The sequence below is a fragment of the Melanostigma gelatinosum genome, assembly GCF_949748355.1.
Source record: "Melanostigma gelatinosum genome assembly, chromosome: 4".
In the NCBI taxonomy this organism is placed as follows: Eukaryota; Metazoa; Chordata; class Actinopteri; order Perciformes; family Zoarcidae; genus Melanostigma; species Melanostigma gelatinosum.
The window spans coordinates 11332674-11355619 of NC_136637.1; the positions used below are offsets into that span (position 1 = coordinate 11332674).

The 22946-nt window shown below is 40.5% G+C and overlaps 2 protein-coding genes across 4 annotated transcripts in view; both read left to right on the forward strand.

The window, feature by feature from the left end:
- The first annotated feature begins 1688 nt into the window (after window positions 1-1688).
- r3hdm4 (R3H domain containing 4) lies at window positions 1689-11451 on the forward strand. Of its 3 annotated transcripts, XR_013771932.1 has the most exons (10): window positions 1689-1821; window positions 3060-3217; window positions 3570-3691; window positions 4071-4188; window positions 4266-4351; window positions 5631-5716; window positions 6699-6754; window positions 7175-7284; window positions 9217-9287; window positions 10754-11451. XR_013771932.1 is itself a non-coding variant. In XM_079267691.1 (8 exons), the coding sequence occupies exons 1-8, from the start codon at window positions 1784-1786 to the stop codon at window positions 7276-7278; spliced, it is 768 nt and encodes a 255-aa protein (XP_079123817.1). In that variant the 5' UTR covers window positions 1689-1783; the 3' UTR covers window positions 7279-8984. The 3 variants fall into 3 exon arrangements, 2 of the variants coding, with proteins under 2 accessions (XP_079123817.1, XP_079123818.1); XM_079267691.1 differs by lacking the exons at window positions 9217-9287; window positions 10754-11451 and having other exon boundaries at window positions 7175-8984; XM_079267692.1 differs by lacking the exons at window positions 9217-9287; window positions 10754-11451 and having other exon boundaries at window positions 4284-4351; window positions 7175-8984.
- A 1139-nt stretch (window positions 11452-12590) lies between these two features.
- The window catches only part of arid3a (AT-rich interactive domain 3A), a 36935-nt gene continuing 26579 nt past the window's right edge, over window positions 12591-22946 (forward strand). The window contains exon 1 of the mRNA XM_079267055.1: window positions 12591-12788. The gene's annotated coding sequence lies outside the window, so the exon portion shown is untranslated. The remainder of the gene's footprint in view (window positions 12789-22946) is intronic.

The window sequence follows — 22946 nt, forward strand, 5'->3', positions numbered from 1 at the left end:
ACACAACAAACATGAGAAGTGAAACAAACGGGAGATAATTGACACACTTATACAGGTAGGCAAAGGTTCAATCAGGAGAAACTTAATTTACAGTAAACATACATTTATTAAATTGTGCAAAGTACAGATTTTGGAGAGTCGACACTGGTGGGGTGTTGAAGACAGTAGGGGCAGGTTGAAGATCGAGATGATGGCATGTGGAGGGGGACTGAGTTCAATGGGCTCAGTAGGAGAAACCTTGAGCACCGGATGTGATGATGAATGGGGAGGAGGGTCACATCGGTTCTGAAATGACAACTGACTGCAGAGAAGAGAACAGGTCTTTAAAGTTTGACGAAAAACATATGATTGGCTGAGGGAGGCCGTGGCAAAATCGCCCACTGTCAGCTGATAGAGTAGGAGCCAGAGAGAGTTGTGAGTGAAGGAGAGCATAAAAACACTGTCCTAATGTAGGAAGTTAGAGTAAATCCCAACATTTTACATGGTTAATTATTTTACAACTGTATGATTATAAACACTATATTTCAAAATAGCACTCCAATAAGCAAAGCTCTCTAAGTTTGACTGTACTTTACTCTCAGTAAATAATCAATGGTAACAACTTGATATTCAAGGAGGGATTTGGTAATCCTAAAATCACTATGGTGGCACCAAACATCCTGACCAAATTACGTAAAGTGGTAGCAGTCAAAGTCTATTCTGAATCCAAAGTTACAGGTTAGATATGCTACTGGTTTACACAACAGGAGTTTGGTATCTTACCTTCCCCCAGGTAGCATTGAAGACTGGTCGACCTTATTTACGCAATGCTGAAGGCAGCCCGTTGCTTGCCCACACAGCGATCACCAACTATGCAGGGCTTTTGAGGGCGCAACTGTGTCTTCCTCACAGTTTGAACGCCAACCATCAGCATTGGCTAAGAGAAGCCAGCTGCTACCTGGGGGTGCTGAGTGGTTGAAGATACTGAGGTTATGCACAAGCCATCTGACATTCTAACTTGTGATGGAACACACATGTTCCATCCAGCATTCTATTCTATTCTGTTCTCAAGGGCAGATAATGTCTCCTTTTATGAATCCACTATTTGCTAGTCCATACAGTAATATTTCATGACAATATTCATGTACATAGTGAGGGTCGTCTTTAACAATAATCCAGTGAAATATTGACATAACCTCTTAAGGATTAATTTTTATAAAATGTCAAATATAGGGATATTATGAATATCAAAATGTCATTTGAGTTGACTTTCCCTTTCATTTTCAAGATTGTACAGTACAATTACATTACATTGGACATGGGGTCATCATGAACAGAACTCCAACAGAAAGTTTAGCTGACCATTGAAGGAAATGTTTTTTTACAGATCAAAGATTATTATAAGGCAATATTACAATTTTCGAACCCCTTTTCAATTAAAGATGATACAGCAGTGTAATTTCAGATTTTTTTATTGTTGGATTTCATATCATGTACAAAATGACGTTGTGTTTTAACAAATTGGGCAATTATTGATGAAATATAGGTCTATTTCCGGGCTTTTTGGGCTATCCAAGCACCCGTACCGTAGCACCACGAATAGACGAGCATTACATTTTATGTGCCGGCTGACGTGACCGAGGTTCCGCGGATGACGACCCACATGACCGCAGTGAGGAGGAGCTAGCTGCTCACAACATAAACTGACAGACATACTCACCGGTTAACCTTAGTCTTTAGTCCCGACTCTATTCTTTTTAAGATCCAGAGCTTAGCTGTTTGTCGTTTGTTTTACTTGAGTAAAATGGTAGTTTTGACAGACAATGAAGAACAGGATTATATGTGAGTGACAATTACGAGTATGTTACGTTAGCAGCCTAGTTAGCGTTAGCTTGAATTGCAACTACCAGTTAAATAACAGTTAACTAGCGTTAGTTGGTTTTATCACGTCTGCAGTTGGGAACCGTAATATATGTGAAACCGTGCCAGCTCTCTTTGCTAATGGTGCTACTTTGGTTGACGTTAATATTCAGGTTTTAACAGGCCGCCAGGTTTAATTATCTGTCTCTGTTAGCCTTTCTTTAACAGCTGGCAGCTAACGTTAACTAACGTTAGCTGACCTGGATATGTTGTTAGTGGTACAGTCTGTGACTTCATAGTGAAATCACGTCTTCCAACAAATCAGCTGAAACGCTTTGCTCTTGACACTCCCAACAACACATCTTATTCAGATTATGAAGAGGCTTCCTTTGCTAATTTATAAAGATTAGGTTACAGAAGAGAAACGTACATATATCTAAAATAAATCTATTAATGCCACAGCCAGGTTAGCTCAGGGTTTATATCTCAAAGTGAAATTGTATAATCTCTCCTTGTGAACAAACCTAACTAACGCAGGAAGAGGTTACATGTCTCATGTTGCTGTGGTGTAGCTAACAGCCTGCAGGCTAAAAATGGCAACACCCACTGACCTACATTTGAAGCTCTGCAGGAGGCTCCTCCTCCTCTCATCCATTTAACGATACAGCAGTGATAAAACAGAAGCAGGCCAGTACAATAAAGAACTATCCAACGCAACATCAACTGTTTTAGCAGCTTGGTGATAATCTTCACCTTTCACAGCCACTGTAGCTGTTTGGCATATTCTCCTTTCCCTTTGATAATCAGCCAAATTAAGATTATGTTGTGTTCATAAATAATACAGTAAGCTACTCAACGTCCACCTCATACCCGAGACACTACACCGTCACACTTTGAAATGCTGCATGTCCAATTCAAAGAGCATTCTCAGACTGAAAAACAGGATCAGTGCCAGTCCACAAGGCTGAAAATTAGGTCACACAAAAGTCTATTTCCTCATCTTGTGTACTGATGAAAAGCATGCTCTCCTGTGCTGTGCCTGTCGCTATCACTCTGTCTACCAAAACGTATAACCCACAGCTGAATCATTCGTGTTAGTGTTCGACATCCCTACAACATGAGACAATTCAAATGAACATGATCTGCGGAGCGGTTGCTTTCCCTTCAGGATTTGTGTGACTTAATTGGCTACATTGCCCTCTTGTCGTCTGTCTTCCCAGCCTGATAGAGGAGCGTAAATGCAGCTCCCTGCCCAGCTCTCCAGCCAAGCGAGTGTCTCCCACCAAAAAGAGGCACTTCTTTATCAACCAAGCCATCCGCAACTCTGACCTCATTCCCAGAGCCAAAGGCAAGAAGAGCCTCCGCCGACAGGAGAACAGTAAGCTGTTATTATAAGACGAGATAGAAGTTGTCATCCACTGCAGGCTGAACAATGCCGGACGTGTGTGTGTGTGTGTGTGTGTGTGTGTGTGTGTGTGTGTGTGTGTGTGTGTGTGTGTGTGTGTGTGTGTGTGTGTGTGTGTGTGTGTGTGTGCGCGCCAGCCAACAATGGATAAAAAAAAAGCATTTACATTGAATGGTTATTGCTTCAGAAATGCCAATAGAGTACTACAAAAGTATGTTTTGTTTCATCTCAAGAATTAAAACTTTAAATTCATAAATCTGGCAATGATGTTCTGCGTATATATACCAACACTGTCCATCTCTCTCTCTTCTTCTCTGAAAACCAGCACGCTTTCTTGCTAATCTTCTTGAGAGGGACGAGTGCTCCAAGGATGATCTGGAAGTGTGCAGTAACCCAGCGATCCCGTCCATCTTCACTGAAGCCTGCACCAACGGAAACTACATCGAGGTCAGTGGACTTCAGCTGGGCTTAAGCTTTGCCGCTCATTAATGCTGCAGAAGTGGCCCGAGGCAGTGCTGTAGTCAAGACCACCTAAACCGAGTCACGACAGGGACCAGAGTGTTACGAGACAAGACCAGGACTTTGAGGGGTTAGACCAAGTCAAGACCAAAGTCTTGGTTTTGACTCTACTGTTTTTCTTCCGGGCACTTAAGACTATTTACGTTTTAAGACATTTGAGTTTTGGTGGAGATTTTACCTTTTCAACTTCTTACAAATGCCAGAGACTAAGAGCGTGTCTTACATTGATGGTCAAATCTTGATAAAAAGCACCCAATAAAACAAGTATTAGTTTATGAATCGACGACTCCTCCTCGTGTTCTTTTAGCCATGGAATGACTTCATGAATTGCTCCGGCGAGGAGCAGGAGAGGCTGCTGACTCTGCTGGAGCAGGAGGTGGCCAAGAAGAAAAACACCAATAGGCCCCTCAAAGACGAGAGGAATGGTGAGCGGCTCAAGTCTGTGCTCGTCTGTCAGCTGGTTGTTAAGTGTAAGTCTGAACGTCACCGAATGTCTTCACAGTAAATCCTGCCTTCACAGCTCAGGACTGCTTCCAGAGAATCGATCGCAGGCTGCGAGCGACTCTTCGACGGAAACAAATCCCCATGGTGAGTGACATCTTTTCAACGAACGCGGTCCGGTCCCCACAGCAGCGTCGCGCTTCAGTGAAAGTTGGGTCAAAAGGACTAAGCTGCTAATTAGGGCTCTGACCATATGAATGAATGAATGAATGAATGAATTTGAATGAATTTTATTTATATAGCGCTTTTCACAGACAGTACTATCACAAAGTGCTTAACAGAGCAGACATTTAAAAGCATAAAAAACACAATGTGACCCTAGGGTCAATAAATTACATACACAGAGTGAATAAAAAATGTTAAAGAATAAAATAAAAATAAAATAAAAATGTAAAACAAATGTTAAGAGCAGGTCTAGGACATGGGTTTACTTTTACACAAACGCCAGCCTAAACAGGTGGGTTTTGAGCTGGCTTTTAAAAGTATCCACAGTATCTGCGAGGCGCAGAGTTGCAGGCAGAGCATTCCAGAGCCTCGGGGCCACTGCCTCAAAGGCTCGGTCACCACGGGTCTTAAATCGTGTGCGTGGGACTGACAGAAGACCTAGAGCGTTTGACCTGAGAGTGCGGGCGGGTGAATAGGGGCGAAGTAGATCAGCTACATAAGTAGGAGCCTGACCGTGAAGTGCTCTGTAAGTGATGGTGAGAATTTTGAAGTGTATCCGAGATGCTACAGGAAGCCAGTGGAGAGATCGGAGTACGGGGGTGATGTGAGACCGTCGGTTTGTCCTGGTGAGTAATCTGGCGGCAGCATTTTGGATGACCTGCAGACAGTTAAGAGCAGATACACTGAGTGATGTGAAAAGTGAGTTGCAGTAGTCAATGCGAGAGGAGATAAATGTGTGTATGATCATTTCTAATTCAGGCGTTGATAATACAGATCTCAGTTTACTGATATTTCTTAGATGGAAGAAACATGACCTGGACAGCTGCTTAACATGAGGGTCAAATGACATGGAGCGATCAAAGAAAATATGGCGATATGATAACTGGTGGAGGACGTGTTAATCCCGGTAGTTTGACTTCTCTCTCCTGCATCTCTGCTGTGCATCAAACTCAGAGGCTTCAGCTTGTTGTCTCAAAGTCACCAATTTGCAAAAGTCTCTTTTCCCTCCTCCGAATTGACCCGTACGTCATCGGCTGTGTCTGGTTTTTTAGAAAACAGTGAGACGTGCTGACTCAGCAAGGAAGCCCGCAGACGCTCAGTATTTTGCTCGAGCACAAACCATGCTCGAGGACACACGATCGTGGTGGAGATCGAACCGTTTAGCTTCCACCTGCTTTTTGTTTTGTTTTTCTCCTCACAGGGAAAACTGGAAGTCCTTGAGGAAAGCCTTCTGAGCTTCTTCATCGATCAACCTCACTCAGTTTACACAACCAACCTCGCCAGCAGGTAGAAATCCTTTTTCCATATTCAGCGTATCTGCAGGTCTTAAAGCCTAAGAAAGTATTAAAACTCTTATTAATATTAGTTATAAAATGTTTTTGTATCTGATTTTGGGCTGTTGGCAGACATTATAAACCTATAAACTAAAAGTGGGAGTTTTACTGCCGTTAGCTGCAAGTGGAAGCTCGTGGTGTCATGATGGTAAAGTGTCAGCGAGTGTTAGTGTAGCCAAAACTTTAAATGAATGAATACTTTTTCACTGGTTTATTCATCTATCCAGTTTATGGTGCTTAACATGAATCAATTAGGTCATTAGTCATTCATGCTATACTCTGCTAGGAAAGTACAACAAAAATGTGACATGAAAGTAAATAATTCGAGCCGCGGCCGGATCAACTCTTCTGATTCTCCGTTATGCCTTCATACTTTGAGGTATTAAATTCTATGTGATACTACAAAGGTCTTAACAAGTACATATCAATAATTTGTTTTTATATATACGATAATCTTTCATGCCAATAAAGCCACATTTAATTTAATTAGTTTCTATTGTTTAATATTGAAATGTTAATTGTTTTTCAACCTCCAGTCCACACACTCCAGTCCAGTACTTTAATTGTTTTGTTTAGTAGCCCTACATATCTGATTCCAACAGTTATATTATGGAAGATGATATGAAATCCTGCCTCATAGTATTACGAACCTTTTGTTTAACACCCTTTTGTGTACCACCTGACAAACATACAGGCTCAAAGCTCTGGCAGTTGCCTCACCTGGAAAAGCAGATTATATTAAATTATACGAAACCTTTATGATCCACACAAAGAGTCGGAGAACAACAGGATGCGAAGAAAATGGCAAATAATTGGCGTTAGACACACAAAGACGAGCTCTATTGATCTATGCTGGGAAAGTGGTTGATTGTTTCTGCATGTCGTTGGAGAACACTGAGGAGTGGAAAGTCATGTCTCTGTTGTTTGTCAATCAGCTTTGAGAGACTGCTGCTGCATGCCGTGTGCCAGTATATGGACCTCGTCTCTGCAAGTGAGTGCAAACACATACAGACATGTAAATTATGATTATCTGAACATTAGACAACATTTTGTCAAAGTCACATTTTTCCATCTGTGTGCAGCCTGCATTGCAGATCATTCTCTCTATTTGAAGGCAGTAATATTTGGCTACTATTGAATATCTGTGGTGGGATATTTAGATTTTTCTTTCTCATCTTGGCACATAAAAGGTGACATTTTGGGGAAAACATTGGCAGGAAACATCAGTTAAGTTGTATCGAGCATCAGAAGCTTTGAGACATAACCATAGCACACAAACAGTATGTGGTCGTGTAAAAGCTTTTTGAACAAGATGTTTTTATAGAAAATGTTTTTATAATACGGTTTACACAGCCTTGCTTAATGAGCCAGCTTAATGTAATAAAAGCCCGTTTGTTGGTTGGACCCTCAGGCTCCGACTACAACAGGTCACGACAGACCGAAGTGGTGAACAAACAAGAAGAGTTTTTACCTCCTACACTTCTGCTGTCGGCCTACTTGGAGCAGATGAGCTGAGATAAGGTCCACGGCATGTTTCCCTGTTTCCTCCGCACAGCTCTGAGGAAAGCGCTCTATAAATAAATTGCATTCATTCATTCAAATTTAATTCAATATAGATAATTCTGTATGTGTTGTGTCGGTAAAGAATACAGCTGGAAAATGCCTTTTTTCCCCTGGTTGGTACCTGGTTTCTGTAGGAAATTTTCCATTCATTTGACCCATAAACACGTCAGAGTTCACAGGTTATAAACAGTTTATCCACGCTGTGCCTTTTTATGGTGCATATGATAGAATTCCACATATCATTAAGTTTAAATATGTTTAGTATTTAGTATTTCTTGCTAAAGACATCATGTTATGTCTGTTCATGAACATTGATTCATTATGACTCGTGGTAATGGGAACACACCCCCCCCCCCCTTATGCTGTTTGGGATCTCATATTTAATATTTATTTTATAAAAACAATGTTATCCAAAAAAACAAATGGAAAATTGAATTGAAACCAGTTCTTAGCTCTGTGTTGCTAATGACGAATGACATTTTGCAAAGTGCTAAAACGGAGTAGTGCATCAGGAAATGCATCACTGCCTGAAGGGTTAGCCTGTAGGATTTGTGTAAGTGGTGAGGTGTGAAGCATGAATATTAATAATCTCTCCACATTATATGCACAGACACGTCTCATCGTAGGTAAAGAAGTAAATGTCTGTTGGTATGCTTGGGAAGTAATATCTGTAATATGTGTGAGGAGAAAACTCCTTAAGGTACAACTTCTTTGGGGTTTTCTCTCTGCTGGCTTTGTCCGGTCTCATCACCTCATCTGAAAGATACATTTTAACCAACCAAACTGTCTGGGTCCTTCCACTCAGTCGTTTTCTTTGCCAACTTACAAGCTAAAGTACACGATTGTGTGTCAGCACTGAGGCTGAGCGGACCCGCTGTACTGCTTTCACTGCACGCTCGTGTAGCCGAGGTGTAAATGTTACTTCAGCAATGGTCAATAACACAAGATAAGGAACTATGCTGGCGTTAAAACCTGCTAACAGCCTTGCACTTCTAGATTTATTCATGTGTTTCTTACTACATGCACAGTGCTCAGTTCACACAAAACACACATCTTCCTCTTTTAAAGCCTTTTTTTTACATAGTGTTGTAGGGTTTAACGGTATACTGTATGTGCAGTAGATGTGTTACATTGGATGTAAAATAACCACATTTAAGGTGTTTTGATGGCAAAAACCTGCTAAGTTTTGACTATCGGGTATGTTTCATCTCAATAGGAACATTTACAACCCCGGAACAGCTCTTCTGCCTTATGAATACAAGTTTATATGTTGTTTTTTTTCTACATTTCTACATGACTGGATTTAGGAAACCAACAGAAAATCATTGGCAGTGGAACAAAACTTGACATGTTGGTACATTTTGTCAACAACCAAAGTTTGTGTGTTTGTTTGTGTGGAAATCCAATTTCTCAGGCTCTCGACTTGTCACTCTGAATGTCACGTCGTTTATCTCGCATGGTGTCATTTTCTGTGTACTGTATACGTTCTTCAAGATGGGCTTTTTAAATACACGTAGACGTAGTTGTGCTTTGAAAAACATGAACTCAGATGATTGACCTGTGCCAACATATGGATTAAAAAAAGCATAAAATAGTCTGAAAGCTTGATACACTAGACTAAAATATCTTGTATGTGTGTGCTACAGTATGTAGTTATACGTATCACTGCATCTATTAAAGGGTTTAAGATATGTCTTCTCCTTCGCCTACTTTTTACTTCAAAATGCTAAAAGCTATGTCGGATTTTCAAGTACAGAAGTATCAAAAGTAAAAGTGTGATATTCGAGTGTTTTATGCTATATTTACATTTCTACTGGGTTAATGTAATTGTACTGATGTGAAGTAAATGTACTCATTACCTTTCATCACTCGCTGTCATCCAAATGTTAGATTGCTGAAGCTGCCGTGTGACCACATTTCCTTTTGCTCGTCTTATTAATGTCAGAGCGCTGCACATGCAGGTAACGGCAGCTGAGCACATCACTATATTTGTTGATGTGAAGTATCGTCTTCTGCAGGCTGACTCTGTGCACCCTTAGAAACGTGAAACTCAAAAGTTCTGTCAACAGGATGCTTTGATGAAAACCCGAACATATTATATTTAACAGACTATTGGGACAACTGCAGAAGGTCTCTGTTTTATGAACATAAACCTTTTTTTTGCAATGAGGCTAAACTGCAACATTCGAGTCTAAAACATGTAACTCAACACGTGATGACCACGATACAAAACATGAAATAGAAGTACCAGTGACACAAATTAGTTGAACTATTTAAAATACAAAGTTTCTAGAGTAGAGTGCTTCCACTAGATGGCGTACTAGTACAAAGAAATATGGGCCATTAGCAGCAGTGGTGGAGGAAGTATTCAGATGCTTTACTACAGTAAAAGTACTAATACTGCATTGACAATGTTATGGTAGTAAAAATATAGAAGTGTATTCAGGAAAGTGTACATTCTGCATTGAATATGTAATTAAATAATTATTTCCTTTCAGTTGTGACATCACAAAATACGGACCATCTCATAGTTTTAAATGCAACAACTCTAAATATGTCTCAGTTCATTTTCAGTTGAAAGTGTTTGTGAATGAAGTCAGCTGGCAGGAAGTGAACATGGACCCTAGCTGTCGCCTAGCAACACAATTCCATTAAAATGCCCTAAAAATGAGTGTTTCAGACAGATGACGCACACAGCTATCAGACTGACAGTGTGAGACAAATATAGAGATTTTGAAGATTAAAGCATGGAAAAGAGTATGACCCTGAAAATGAGCTTCATGTGTCTCCTTTAAGTCTTTTTTTGTGATGTGTTGAGTTTGTGTACACCCTAAAAAAAAGTGTTTTTTAAAAGTTTTAAGTTGAAACAAAATATTCAGAGGGATTTGGCTCGACAGCATGAACTGAAACATTCAAATGTATGATCATATAGATTTATTAATCATTGTCATTTCAAGAAAACAAATGAATGAAATACATTGTGTTGTGAACGCGTGTATCAGATAAGAGAAGAGGCTGGCTTCTTTAAATATACAGAACAAAGTATTTTAGTATTTGCATGTCAAACACTATGTATTTACATGGAAACAGGACAACTCAACATGCAGTGAAGTGGGCCTTTTCTGTTTATGTGAGTACAGTAAGAATACCATGGTCTCACTAAGAATACTTGTAGTACTTGTAGCAGTAGAAATGAACAACAGGGAGCACAAATTATGTCATATCTACATATAGTTATGTTTTGCACTTTGTTGTGGTCACTTAAACTTCCGTCACCTATATTTCTTATTATTCTATTGCTCAACATATTAGTGGTATATTTCCTGTGTTGACTACATGCATCAGTCAGCGGTCGCTTATTTTGACATCAAGAGTGAAAATCCCTCCATGCCCATTTGATTCTAATTTTGATTTCTCACTGTGTCAGGGCAACGAACGCTCTTCTCTCTTGGATCACACTTCATCTGATGAGGCAGCGGGAGGATCATTTTTCAGTTTCAAATATCTCAAGCTTTTTATTTTAGTAAGCAGCGGCAACCAGCTACTGACCGGTCAACACTCCGACTATAAAATCAACAAGGTAGCTGTCAAGAGTTGGCGGTGCTGAGGAGAGAAAGGACCATTTCCAGCAGTGAGTTTATTTAACTTGTGGCTGAATGTTGTTCTTTTCAAAATGTTCTATGAATGGATCGATCCTTTGTTTTTACTCCTGTAAAATGTATATCTAGTCCTTGTGTTTCACATATGTGACACCTAAATACAAGCTTACCTTGATTGAGCTGGAAAATGGCTAATTTAATTGTATAGTTTTTGTTGTATTACAGATGTTCTGAACACGTATTTCCTGCTACAGGTTCTCCGAGCAGTTTTACATTTTTGAACGATAATACGATTTGAGAAGCTTTATTAATCCTTAGTGGGGAAACTCATTTGCCACAAAATCAACTCATACATAAAATGTGTTGACTGCATTTTTTTCCAGCATTTAAAGCAGGTTTTAATTGTTTCACTTTGATAAACATCCGTACCAGCAGTTGTGAGAGCTTTTTCACAATCTGTTGTGTTCAGATGAGTTCCCCTCAACTAAATCAATCACTTTTCCACCTTCATATTCTCAAAATGAATGTTGTGAAGCTTTCTGAAATTAAATGACACTGTTTATGTAAAACAAAATAAAGCATACCATTAAAATTCTGTAATACTAAAGGCTTGTTTAATGCAATTAACTGAGTGGTGCTTTACTTTACAGACTGGTTTAAGCAGTTTTCATACCAAACAGAAATAATTATCCCATCCATTCAGTTGAACAGGGGCTCTCCTCCAAGGGACCGTCACCAAAAAACAACGCTGAGGGAAAGTGTAAACACAATACACAATTATACCACCAGTTCCATGACAGTAATTTACATTGTACAGAAATATAAAAATATATATATTGCAGACTTGCAGACTTTTTTTCTCGATTTTTTTCTCGAATTTTTAGAGGTGAAAGTATCTCTTAAGAATAAACAAAAAATTTAAATGAGAGAAAAGGATATAAATAAACTACGAATAATTGTAGGGCTGCAACTAACGACTATTTTCCTCATCGATAGATTCGTAGATCATTTTACTGCGTAATCAATTAATGCATTGGTCTATGATGTCAGGAAATAGGGAACAATTTGTGTCTGACCGAAATCCTCACAATTGATTATTTCACATTCTTTACACACATCAACAAAATGATTTTCACATTGAAGATTAATCCGTTATCAAAATAGTTCGTCATTTTTTTTATCCTTATCAACTAAAACATTTCAGCTCTAATAAATTGCGAAACTGTTCCTTTTCATTGTTATTGCCTTAATAATCTTGTGACACACCTGTTGGGAACCATATTTTATACACTTTTGCCAACAATCCGTACAAACGGGTGTGTGGGGGGCCTCTAACAGTGCATCTCCACCTATTTTCTCCACTGCAAGCCCATTTTTAAATTCACACCCGTTCACACCCTTGCATTTACGGACATCCCCTGTTGTGTGCGTGTAGTGTGTGTGCGTGCGTGTGTGTGTGTGTGTATGGTGGGGTGGTGGGGGGGGGGGGGGGGGCTGGCCCCTACTGATTCAGAGGTTAGGAATTTGCATCTGATTATTGTTTGTCAACCAATGATCTGACTGTGCGGACCGGAGAGTCTCTCCACGCCTCTCCCTCTCCGGGCTGTCTGACTGAACGTTGCGGGTTCTCAAACTCTGAAAACACAATCACACGCAAAAGCCGAATGCGTGGATATCATGCAGTCACATGAAACCACTTAATTTGCAGCTGAAAACACACACGAGCCACCTTTCCTCTTCCTCTTTTTGGTGTTTTTTGCTCTGTGTGTAACCGAAGGGGGGAGACTGGCTTCAGAATCGGGGAAAACAGGAATGTTTTTTTCCGGTTCCAAAGAGTGTAAAAACCAAACGGAAGCCGACGTGGTAAGTTTCTCTTTCTCTTTATTTTTCATTTGCGTTATTTTGCAGCCTAATGAATCGTTGTCGTTCGCGTGGCTTCCTTCTTTCTGCCGCTTCTCTCTGTGTTCACTCGTCACATACAGGACGCAGCTTTTTTGAATCGATGCGACGTTATCAAAGCGCCTGATCGATAGTGTACATTATTGTTAAAGTAGCGGATGCGCTCACCTGCCTATTGTCACACGACGAACGTAATGTAGTGTACTCGCACTATTTCTTGTCATGAAACCTAATGGAAGAGCTGGTGTTTAATTGTATTTAAAGGTTTTCTGGCGGTTACACCGAGTTGTTTTTACCGAATCCAGAGTGGCGTATTCAACGTTTCTGTCAGTCACTAAACTGTTCAACGGTCCGATTGTTCGCTTGATGTCATACTCAATCTAAAATACTGTCACAAATGTAACACCATAACTTGGCTACTTGAGTTAATAAAAGCGGATTATTGACAGTATTACCTGGTGCGCTAGCTAGAGGCCAATACCGGATAAACCAACTGCAAATGGGCTTGCTTTTTAAAATATCAACAATTGCTAATTACAATGATTTTAAAATGATTGAAATGCTCATGGTTGCAGCACGTCCTGTAGAATTTGAACCCACCATTTTTTTTTTACCACGTCATTAAACATCCTTTCACGTCATTACATCCCATCGCCCTTAACGTGGATGATAAGAAGCCAGTTCATGTGAAAGTTCGGTGTAGTACAATGTCATGTTGGTGTTCACAGCAGAAACAGTGAGCTGATTCAGGGATAAAGTTGGCTTTATGAATGGATTTTAAGCTGCTGTTACTCCTCTCATTAATAGTAAAAACAAAAAAGTACCTGTAGGCTACTTTACTTTTATATTTGTTGCGGAAATATTCTATTTTGTACTCCATGTATTTGAGCTGTAGTTACTGGTTTCAGATTCTGAGTAGATAGTTATACAACAATATACATATATATATATATATATATATATATATGAGTTATGATTTATTATTGTAGGTTAATAAACCCAGTGATATATACATTTGATAAAATGTAAAAACCTTTACATTTAAGTGATGCTTACATATAAATGCATCAATAATTGTGATCCAATTAAAATATATGTATTATTCTGAAACAACTGTTCTGCATAATGAGTAGCCTACTTTTCCTTTTGGTAATTTCGATATATTTTGATTCTAATACATGACTTTTACTTACAACAGAATATTTATTCACTGCTGTTTTGCTAGTTTTATTGAATAATATATCTGAGTACTTCTTCCACCACTGCAGAGTGGTAATGATGATGTAATGTTGTGGTCATGTTGGTTTTTGGCAGGGCAGTATTTTCCAAGGAAGAGGTACACCCAAAATGTCAGCCTGTTCAAGAGCTGAGGTGAAATCCTTCTCATGCAGTGTTATTTCTGTGGACGTGCATGGCAAAGGTGGATTCGGTGGATGGAGGAGTCTATCAGCATCTGATAGTGGCTCAAGACAAGTCCAACATGTCAGGGCAGTGATATGGACACAATGAGCTGCTTTCAGTACTACAGCTGGGTGGTGGGATTCAAAAAGGGCTCAGTAGGTCTTCTTACTCTGTGTTTCAGTCTGGGAGGATAAGCCAAGCCGACAAACCTTACAGCCACAACCAAACCAGACTGTTTTTTTGTGATTGGTGTTAGATAGTTTCTCACCAAGTAGTGGGGGTTGGGGCAGCGCATGCACAGGAAGCTGGTTTGGCTTTAAAGCCTCATATAGTACTTTGTCTGAATGACCTTCAACATGTAAGTTGTGAAAGCAGTTACAAAGTCTGGTTTCAGTGGATAGTTTCATTGTTCTGGTCTCATCTAAATGTGATTTCAGAGGCTTTCCCACCTCGTCACGATGAGAACTTGAAAGAAGAATAATAGTTATATATAGTATAGTAGTTTAAAAACAACACAGCCGTTTTATCACAAGAATACAATATATTGGCCCATCAGTTTCATATGAAACTGAGATGACAGGAACACAGTAATGAAATGTCGATTAGTTTTTGAAACCTGGACCAGAAATCTGGTCGACAGGAGCACGATGAAGAAAAGTTTTCTTTTCGATTTTCCTGGAGAAAGAAGGACTTTCACACCAACTCGCACACTCGAATGCTTGAACACTGGTCAGGTTTTGCTGCTCCTTGTTTCTTATGTAACCGGCCACTTTGGCAGGAAACCAGCCATCGTTTGCTGGTGTGATTTCATCACACTGGATCCGACAAAATTGTGGTTGAAAAAATTAAATAAATTGTGTCACCTGCTGCTTTCCAATCACTGAAATTCTTTCAGGCCCTTTTCGCACCCTGCACCCCACCATCCTCCAATCACTTCAGAGGCTTGACCATTAACTGTCCCACTAATCTGTTTGGTCCAATCTGGCAACCTGGGGCCATAACTGTACCAGCTCAGTGTTTCCAACGGAGAGAAATACTGCTGCGGCAAGCGAGTGGAGGGCGGTGTTTACATTGTGATTGGCTCATTGTGGATTAGAAACGTATGGCCGGCAATAAAGTTCAGGTGTTAAAAGGCCTCCCTTTGCTTTTGCATAATGCAGGCTGTACATAATAAGTAACACTCCTTTTCATGAAACTAGGTCTACATAAAGACGCTTGTTGTTGCTCTTAATGTGAAGATCTGACGGACGCATGTATTGTATTTCTGTCTAAAGTTGTTAGTCTGTTTCAGTGTATGGAAATGCCCACAACTCGGTCATCTTGCAAACATTTTAGATTGTTATAACTATCTTAATATCTTCAGTTTTGCCTCAAGGAAAAGGTGTCTGTAACAGTTGACACATTACTAGAAAGTAACTGAAAATGTGCTGGTATCAAAAATAAATCTCTTCATTTCTTCAAAAAGATTACATTTATAGAAACCTAATGCAGTGTTGAAACAGTTGGTCATCATAAAACGAATTGAAAATCATGTTACTAATCAATCACCACCAATCATTTATCAAGCTAAAACCCCCAACACTCGCTGACGTCAGCTTTTCCAATGTGAGGATTAACTACCTTTTTTCAGTTTCACAACTTTAAAAAATTTTTTTTTATTAAAGCTTAGAAGCTTAATTTATGGATAGTTTTCAAAAATAAAGAAAGATAAATTCATCATGAAAATAAGTGTTAGTTGCAGCCCTAATTTGGATCTAATTTACAGTTCCTTCTCTTGGCATGTAAACTGGTCCCTGTGGCCTTTTCTCTAATCAAGTGTTTGATGTGAATGTGTTGAAAGCAACTCATGTTAACACAAAAGTCTGTGTATGAGGACTTATCATCCCATTTAGATCTAGAGTTCTGTTTGATCAATGTACACATGAAGATGCAAACAGGCCTCCTTATATTTCAACGTTTACAAGCGGAAATCCACACACACCTAATCTCAGCCCGGGGATGTTTAAGCAGCAAGCGTGATATGCAAGTAGCCTCTTCAGTTAGCCTCCGAGCATCGAGGCAGAATGAGCGGCAGTCGCTAGCAGTTTGCTACTAAACTGGTTAGTAATTGTAAATGAATGACCGACAAACATGCAAAGACAAGACCGACATGTCTGACAGCAGTTTGTTGTCTCATTGTCAAACTATAATCCTTGACAGGAATGTAAAGGCTGTTTTTATGTCATCGTATAAGAGCATGGGCGTTACCTTAAGGCCTATTGTGTCACTTGAATGTTTCAGCAATAGCCCACCTGTAAATATCAGCCTAAATTGTATCAGTCAAAGTGAGTGCTGTCCGCCCACACCACACGTTTCCCTGCCATTAAAGGAGCGGGAAGCAGCATGGCTTGGCTGGCTTTCAGCTGTTCCTGTGCCAAAAGCTACATATCTGAAGGGTCTGTTCGGCACGTGGAGGTTTAACTCTGTTATTCTGCCAAAAAAATGCAGGAAAATTGACTTCACTGCTTGGGCCGGAGCCACGGGGGAATCCCAGCAGGGCTGATGGTGACGCAGGCAGAGAGCGGACTACGAAAGGGTTTCAGCTTTTGGGATGCCCTGCAGTTCCTGAACTGAGCTGCTAGTGCAGTTGTAGGCTTTGTGTTTTCAGTCAGCGGTTGACCGCAATCTATCCTGGTACTTGTCTGCCTGGAAACCAGCTAACAGCCGCAACATGCTGGCATGTCCATCAGACCTGAAGCATTTGCTTTGGCTGGAAGGCTGCCCAAGCAATCAAAAGCTAATTTACTCCGATCCATGCCAAATGATACGCATCCTTCATGGGTTTCTATTAGGCAGAGCGAAGGCGTAATCCACATTTAACGCAGACGTGACTGTTCCTGTTCTGGATGTCTCCATGTACAATGTACAGAGGTCTTTATCTAAGATTTCCACTCATGCATCGCCCCTCTGCAGACAAAAGACTCCATTGTTAAAGATCACAATGCAGTGCCGTGACTGCACAGTCACCACATAATCCACACGATAATCCAGTTTGGGACCCCACCCCACCTCCCCGCACTAGAAGAACTGTCATCACACGGTCAGTTCAGAGTTAGAATAGCGGTGCATTGAGCAGCGTCATGCAGCCTCCTGAACCACAGTTTTTATGGCAAAGTCTGCTCACATGAGGAGCAATATTAGTCATTTATGTAAGTTGTAGAGGCATTACGGCAGTGAATTAGTTTCCCCTAATACAATCATCACATGATTCGTCTGGTAAAACCACGAATACAGGAAGCAATAAGATTGAGCCATACAAGAACAAGTTATGATGTACAGAGACAACTACACAACTAATCCAATAGAATCAAGATTGTGTCAGAAAGGTGTTGATTGAGGTACAAGGAACAAAAGGTACGTAAGACAAAGTAACGTCATTGTTGTCCTTTAGTCCGATTTGATTTACTGTCATTGCCTCCTTTTAGAGTGGCCTGTGTTTCTCTACCAGAGATGTCATCAAATGAGATTCATGCTTGCTCTCACAATACTGCAGTCTACATGTGAAGCTTTGGCACGGTGAGGTCAATATCCACCACTGGACATAAATGCCAGCAGATGTTTTCAGCTGAATCAGCAGGGACTTTTTTTTTTTTTTTTTACATGAAACTATGAAGTCTGATGTCTTTTCCTGCTGTTAGAGGAAGTCCTTCCATATAGCAGAGTTCAAATGTGTTGTACGTTTCCCCTGTGGGCTGTCGTCTAATTACTTGTCTATACACGTTGTATATTAAACCCACATGGAAATGTTTTGTTCCACTTGTAGTGATTCAGTGTGTTTTTAATATTTACTGATATTTATTTACATTAATCACACATAGCTGATGTCTTGTGCCAATATTCAACATAACATTTGAGTTTTTAATACCACAAGTACTTGTTCCTGTCCTATTGTGGGACACACAAGTGGAAAAGACACCAACCATTAATGCTGCTTGCTACAAATCTAGATAGTAGAGGAAATATAGCTTCTTTTCTCATATTGTACTGTGTGTAAAGTGTTATAGAGAAGAGCACCAGACAATTGCATGCATGGAATTCAAATTTCCCTGCAAGGTATCTACCAGCACAGAGAGAGGTCATTATTCTTTCATTTCCTTCACTTATTTCCAAGTGGAAACCACTTGAATCCAGACTTTTTCTCATAAATGCTGTAATATCAGTTGCTACACATCACTTTGAGCCTCACTGGCTTGCCCAGTTGAATGCTGTTGCTTGACAGATAGCCACAGAAGTGGATCACTGGATTATTTTTGCTCTATGCCCACTTAATTTATGGCATAGCTGAGGCTAATCAGATTTGGCTCACTGTGTTGCCTCTGCTCGCTGGAAGAGGTCAGTGGAAAGTGCGTGACGAGCCTGTTCGACACTTCCTCAATGATCTTGTTGTTGGTGCAGTGAGGCTCAATGGAGCCTGTGTTATTGCCTTGCGAGGTAATACTGCAAGGAATGTGAGTGAGGGACACATAATCAAGACCAGCACAACTGACCAACTTCTTGTTTTTGTGCTTTTTCCCCCTTTTTATGTAGAAAGGCGCATGAATGGCTACGGTTTTACTGCAGTCACTTCTGTCATATCCAATGCGAACCAGTGTTTACATGGAGCATTAATGCTTTCAACAAAACAATTTAAAAACAACATTTTGATTATAGTACAATGTCATTTTAAATAATGTGGAGGCATTTTATTCAGTTCTATTCACCTATTTAAATGAAAGAAGCATTTAGTTGTTCAGATAGAGACATTTTCCCTGTCAGTCATTGGCCTCTCAGTGAGATCTTGACTGTATGTGAATTGAATCTTTTTTCCAGGTTCAACATAGCATTGGACACATGGCACTAATTTCTGTTACAACATTTACTCCTCATACCCCTTTAGATTTAGTAACTAGACCTGTGGCTGTGGTCATGTCTTTTCCCCCTGAGGTCTTCAATATCTTTTATAATACGGTCACATGTAGGGAGTTAAGTACAACATCTTTAAAGATGAACCCCTCTCAATTATATTGTGGCAAATAGATTTTGGACAACACTAATAGTTTGTAGCTCACAGTATTTGTAAAGTTTCGGAGGTCAAATAACATGTTGTGCTGCAAACTGCATTGTAATGAATAACCGGATATGTTCAGGTGTCAGCGTTGGATGACATTTACAAAATAAAAAACCTGACTTTCTGCCGCCACGACGGTTGGAAATCAACAGAGAAGTATCCCATTTGCCCAGGAGTGTGTGTGTTGATAACATCAGTACAAAGCCTGTTTCACTACTTTGCAAAACATTACAGTATAGTACACACTGACAAACGTTGCATGACAAGTGTTGAGCAATGATAATATGATAATGCCTAACAACAGACTTCACTCCACACATTTACTGTACCCTGAAGCTGCTTGTGTAAGGAATAATATGTAGACTCCGTGTCAGGTTGGAGTCTTTTATTCAAAACAGGTCTAGCATGAGCATGAAAGATAATTTGTTCAAGAAAGTACAGTGCAACAGAAATTCCAAGGAAGACATTAATAGTACCACCCAAACTGATTTACACGTGATCTTTAGGGAGCGAAGTGCAGGAAACGCCAGCAAAAGAGTGCTTATAGCACCCGAGGTGGAGACAAAACATGTGGGTTATCACTTTAAGAATCTAGCTCTCATCTTCCAGTCAACCACGACAGAGAGGCGTTCATTCAAATACCCAGTCTCACACCCGGTTCATCTCAAAATGACCACACAGCTTTTTCAGGCAGAATGGTTTGTTCTTTCAGTACATCAAGGAAATGACAGACTTGTATTCCTAATGTTGAAGGGCAAGATGTATCTGCACTGACGCATGGAAAGAAAACTACCTCCAGAGGAACAACTCTGGTGTTAATGTCTGTGTTGCCCTATGAGTACTTCTATACTAGTTTGTAGCACACATGATGGAATCACCATGTGTGAATTATAGGGCCACAACGATGAATTGCTGCACATTCACTGTACGAAGCATTGTGTCATTAGCACGCTCTGAAGCTCTTTCGAGAGTACATTCGACAGGCTATGTGTATGTAAGCAGCCAGTCCTATATGTTATGTGTGCATTCGAGACCCACACATGTATGTGAGGCGGTGTGGGTCTCTTTATCTCGTTGGAGTTAGACCCTTACCTCTCGTCCTTATCACTCTGTCCTGTTTGCTCAGACCTTGCAATGTTCTACCTCTCAAATGTGGGTTTAGAAAACAGGAGGATTAACCCATTAGCTCTCGTCGTTCCTACTTTACCCTTTATTCAGCCAACTGTTAAAGTTTATTTTACGTTTGCTCCCCCCTGCCACCCGTACCAGTCTCCCTTCAGCCAATGAGTCCTAATGGTCTTAGTCAGCTGCTTTCTATGCTGTATAAAGATCTTTATTGCAATGTGGGATGATATCATATCCTGAAGTTCAATAGTCTGTTGTTGTTCCCCCCTGTCCTCCCCATGAGGTCAGAGGTCACTGTGGTGTATAGAGCAGAAGTCCTGAATGCTGGTAGGGATTCACTGTATTGCTCAAAGACAGAGGGTGGAGGCTTGAGTCTGATACTCACAGTTCAAGTGCCCCCCAAAGTCTGTCGTCAAATGTGAAGTCAAGCGTAAGGGAGGGACTTTATGAATGTGAGAGAGAGAGAGAGAGAGAGAGAGAGAGAGACATGTCAGACAGCTAACAGACCAGCAGGCAGCGCTTATGTGAAGCAGTTAACGGCTGTCAGATAGAGGACACTTTCAGTCAAACATTGCTTTTAGCTGTTATTGTTTTGCATGAAGAGTGGTCTTCATATTGACTAGAACCGCCTTAAAAGAAACCCCATATGTCAGCCATCACAGCATGATTTACATTTGTCCTTTAGTCTTTAGTAAACACAAGATGCCAAGTCGTCATATTGATTTTAGAAAGCCTTCATAAAGGTCTGGCAATGGAATTGTGGAGGAAATCCTCTATTAGTCTGCAAAGTATTTCCTTAGCTATTAAATGGCCTTTACCACAGCTACTCAGATATGGTGAATGTTACACAGTGATGGGGTGAAAAGCATGTAGGTTGCTGTAATGCTGTAAAAGCACTTTGACTGGCAATGAAACCTGTCTGCTTTCAGACCACAGCAGCAACTTTCTCATAATTCATTTTTTTCTGTTGGTCCACGCAACAGTTTTTGAACAAAGCGGAATTTTCCAAAAATAGCTGGTTACTGTCCCAAATGGTAGATAAGGTGAAGAAATTACCCAAAGTACAGTGGTGATTTCCCACCCAGGCTACAGTATATAGGAGATTCAGCAGGGGATTTTCAGCGGTTTCATCCCTGGACCACTGAGACTGCTCGGTTCACTGAGCTGTGGTTTGGATATTAAAAGCTCATTCTAGCAAAGGTCTGTTCAATCCTAATGTGAGAGAACCTCCAGACATTTTGTTGCACCCAAAGGGGTTGGTGTGGCTCCACCAGCTTCCTAAAGCATTGTTAACTAGCTCTGTTCGTAAATCAGTATCTGGCGGACACATTTGTCTTTGGATAGTCTTCCTTTCTCTAGTTTTCTCTGTTTTCTTGTATTCTTGTTAGTACATGATTATATCAATGTCATATGTAAAAGGCTGTATAAGCATCAAACCATCATTTAGGGAAGTGGGTGGGTGGAGGCGGGTTGGGGGGGGGGTTGGGGGACAAGGGACGTGTAATGGTGCAATGTCATTTTCACCATCTAGCGTGTAGGAAATGGTGATGTCTGTGATGAACCGTGGCATGAAACAAAGCGACCACTTCTGCTTCCCTCTGCACAGGAGGAGTCAAATGAAAAGCTTTGTTGTAATCACTTCTGTCTTTGAAATTATATTTATGACACACACTGAGAGAGAGAGAGATACACGTGTCAGAGCCAGTGTGGTTTTGGGGCTCAAACATGGAGTGAAACTTGTGCTGAGGCTACGAACGTGTTGATTAGTGAGAATTGTATAATATATTGTGCACGTACAAGCAGTTTCATGTATGTTCTGAAGTGAGCTTGCCTAATGTTCCTTAATGCAAAATAAATGGATAGATCTTGGTTTTGCCCTCAGTCATGTGTCATTGACAGAGGTAAATAGAGCAGAGACATGTTGTCTTTGTCAAACCAGATCCAGTTCGTTTAATCCTGTTTAAACTGGCGCTATTCTCCATCTGACAGCTGTAGCCGTTCAGTTGTGCGTCTATAGCCCTTAAAGAATGTAATGAATCAATATTGAATATCTGTCGGCTGCCTCGCTGCATCTGCTCCGTCAGTTGTCACTTCCGTCACACAGGTTTCACAGCTCTTGTTTCCTTGCGCAACACTTTTCGCACATGCAGCTAATAGAGGGTGACTGAAATATTTCTTCCTGTGCATGCTGGGGTTTATGTTTACTGTTGACAGGAGATTTTGTCGACGCGTTGCATTTTATGAAATACTTTTTAAGACTTTTTGCCGTAGTGGCAGACCCTTAGAAGTACATTTTGTGGCTCGGGCATGTGACCGGTTGATCAGAGGGTGTCGACTGTATGCTGATTGCTGCTGGTTGGGCTTTTCCTGGGGACTGAGGGCATTTGTCGTCTCGGTTTCCTTCAAACTTGCTATTGTGATTCAGCCATTGTGATTCTTCCAGACCATAAACTAACTGTGGCCGTTGGTACACACTTTATGAGGTTACTCAGCTTTGAGGCGTGGAGACG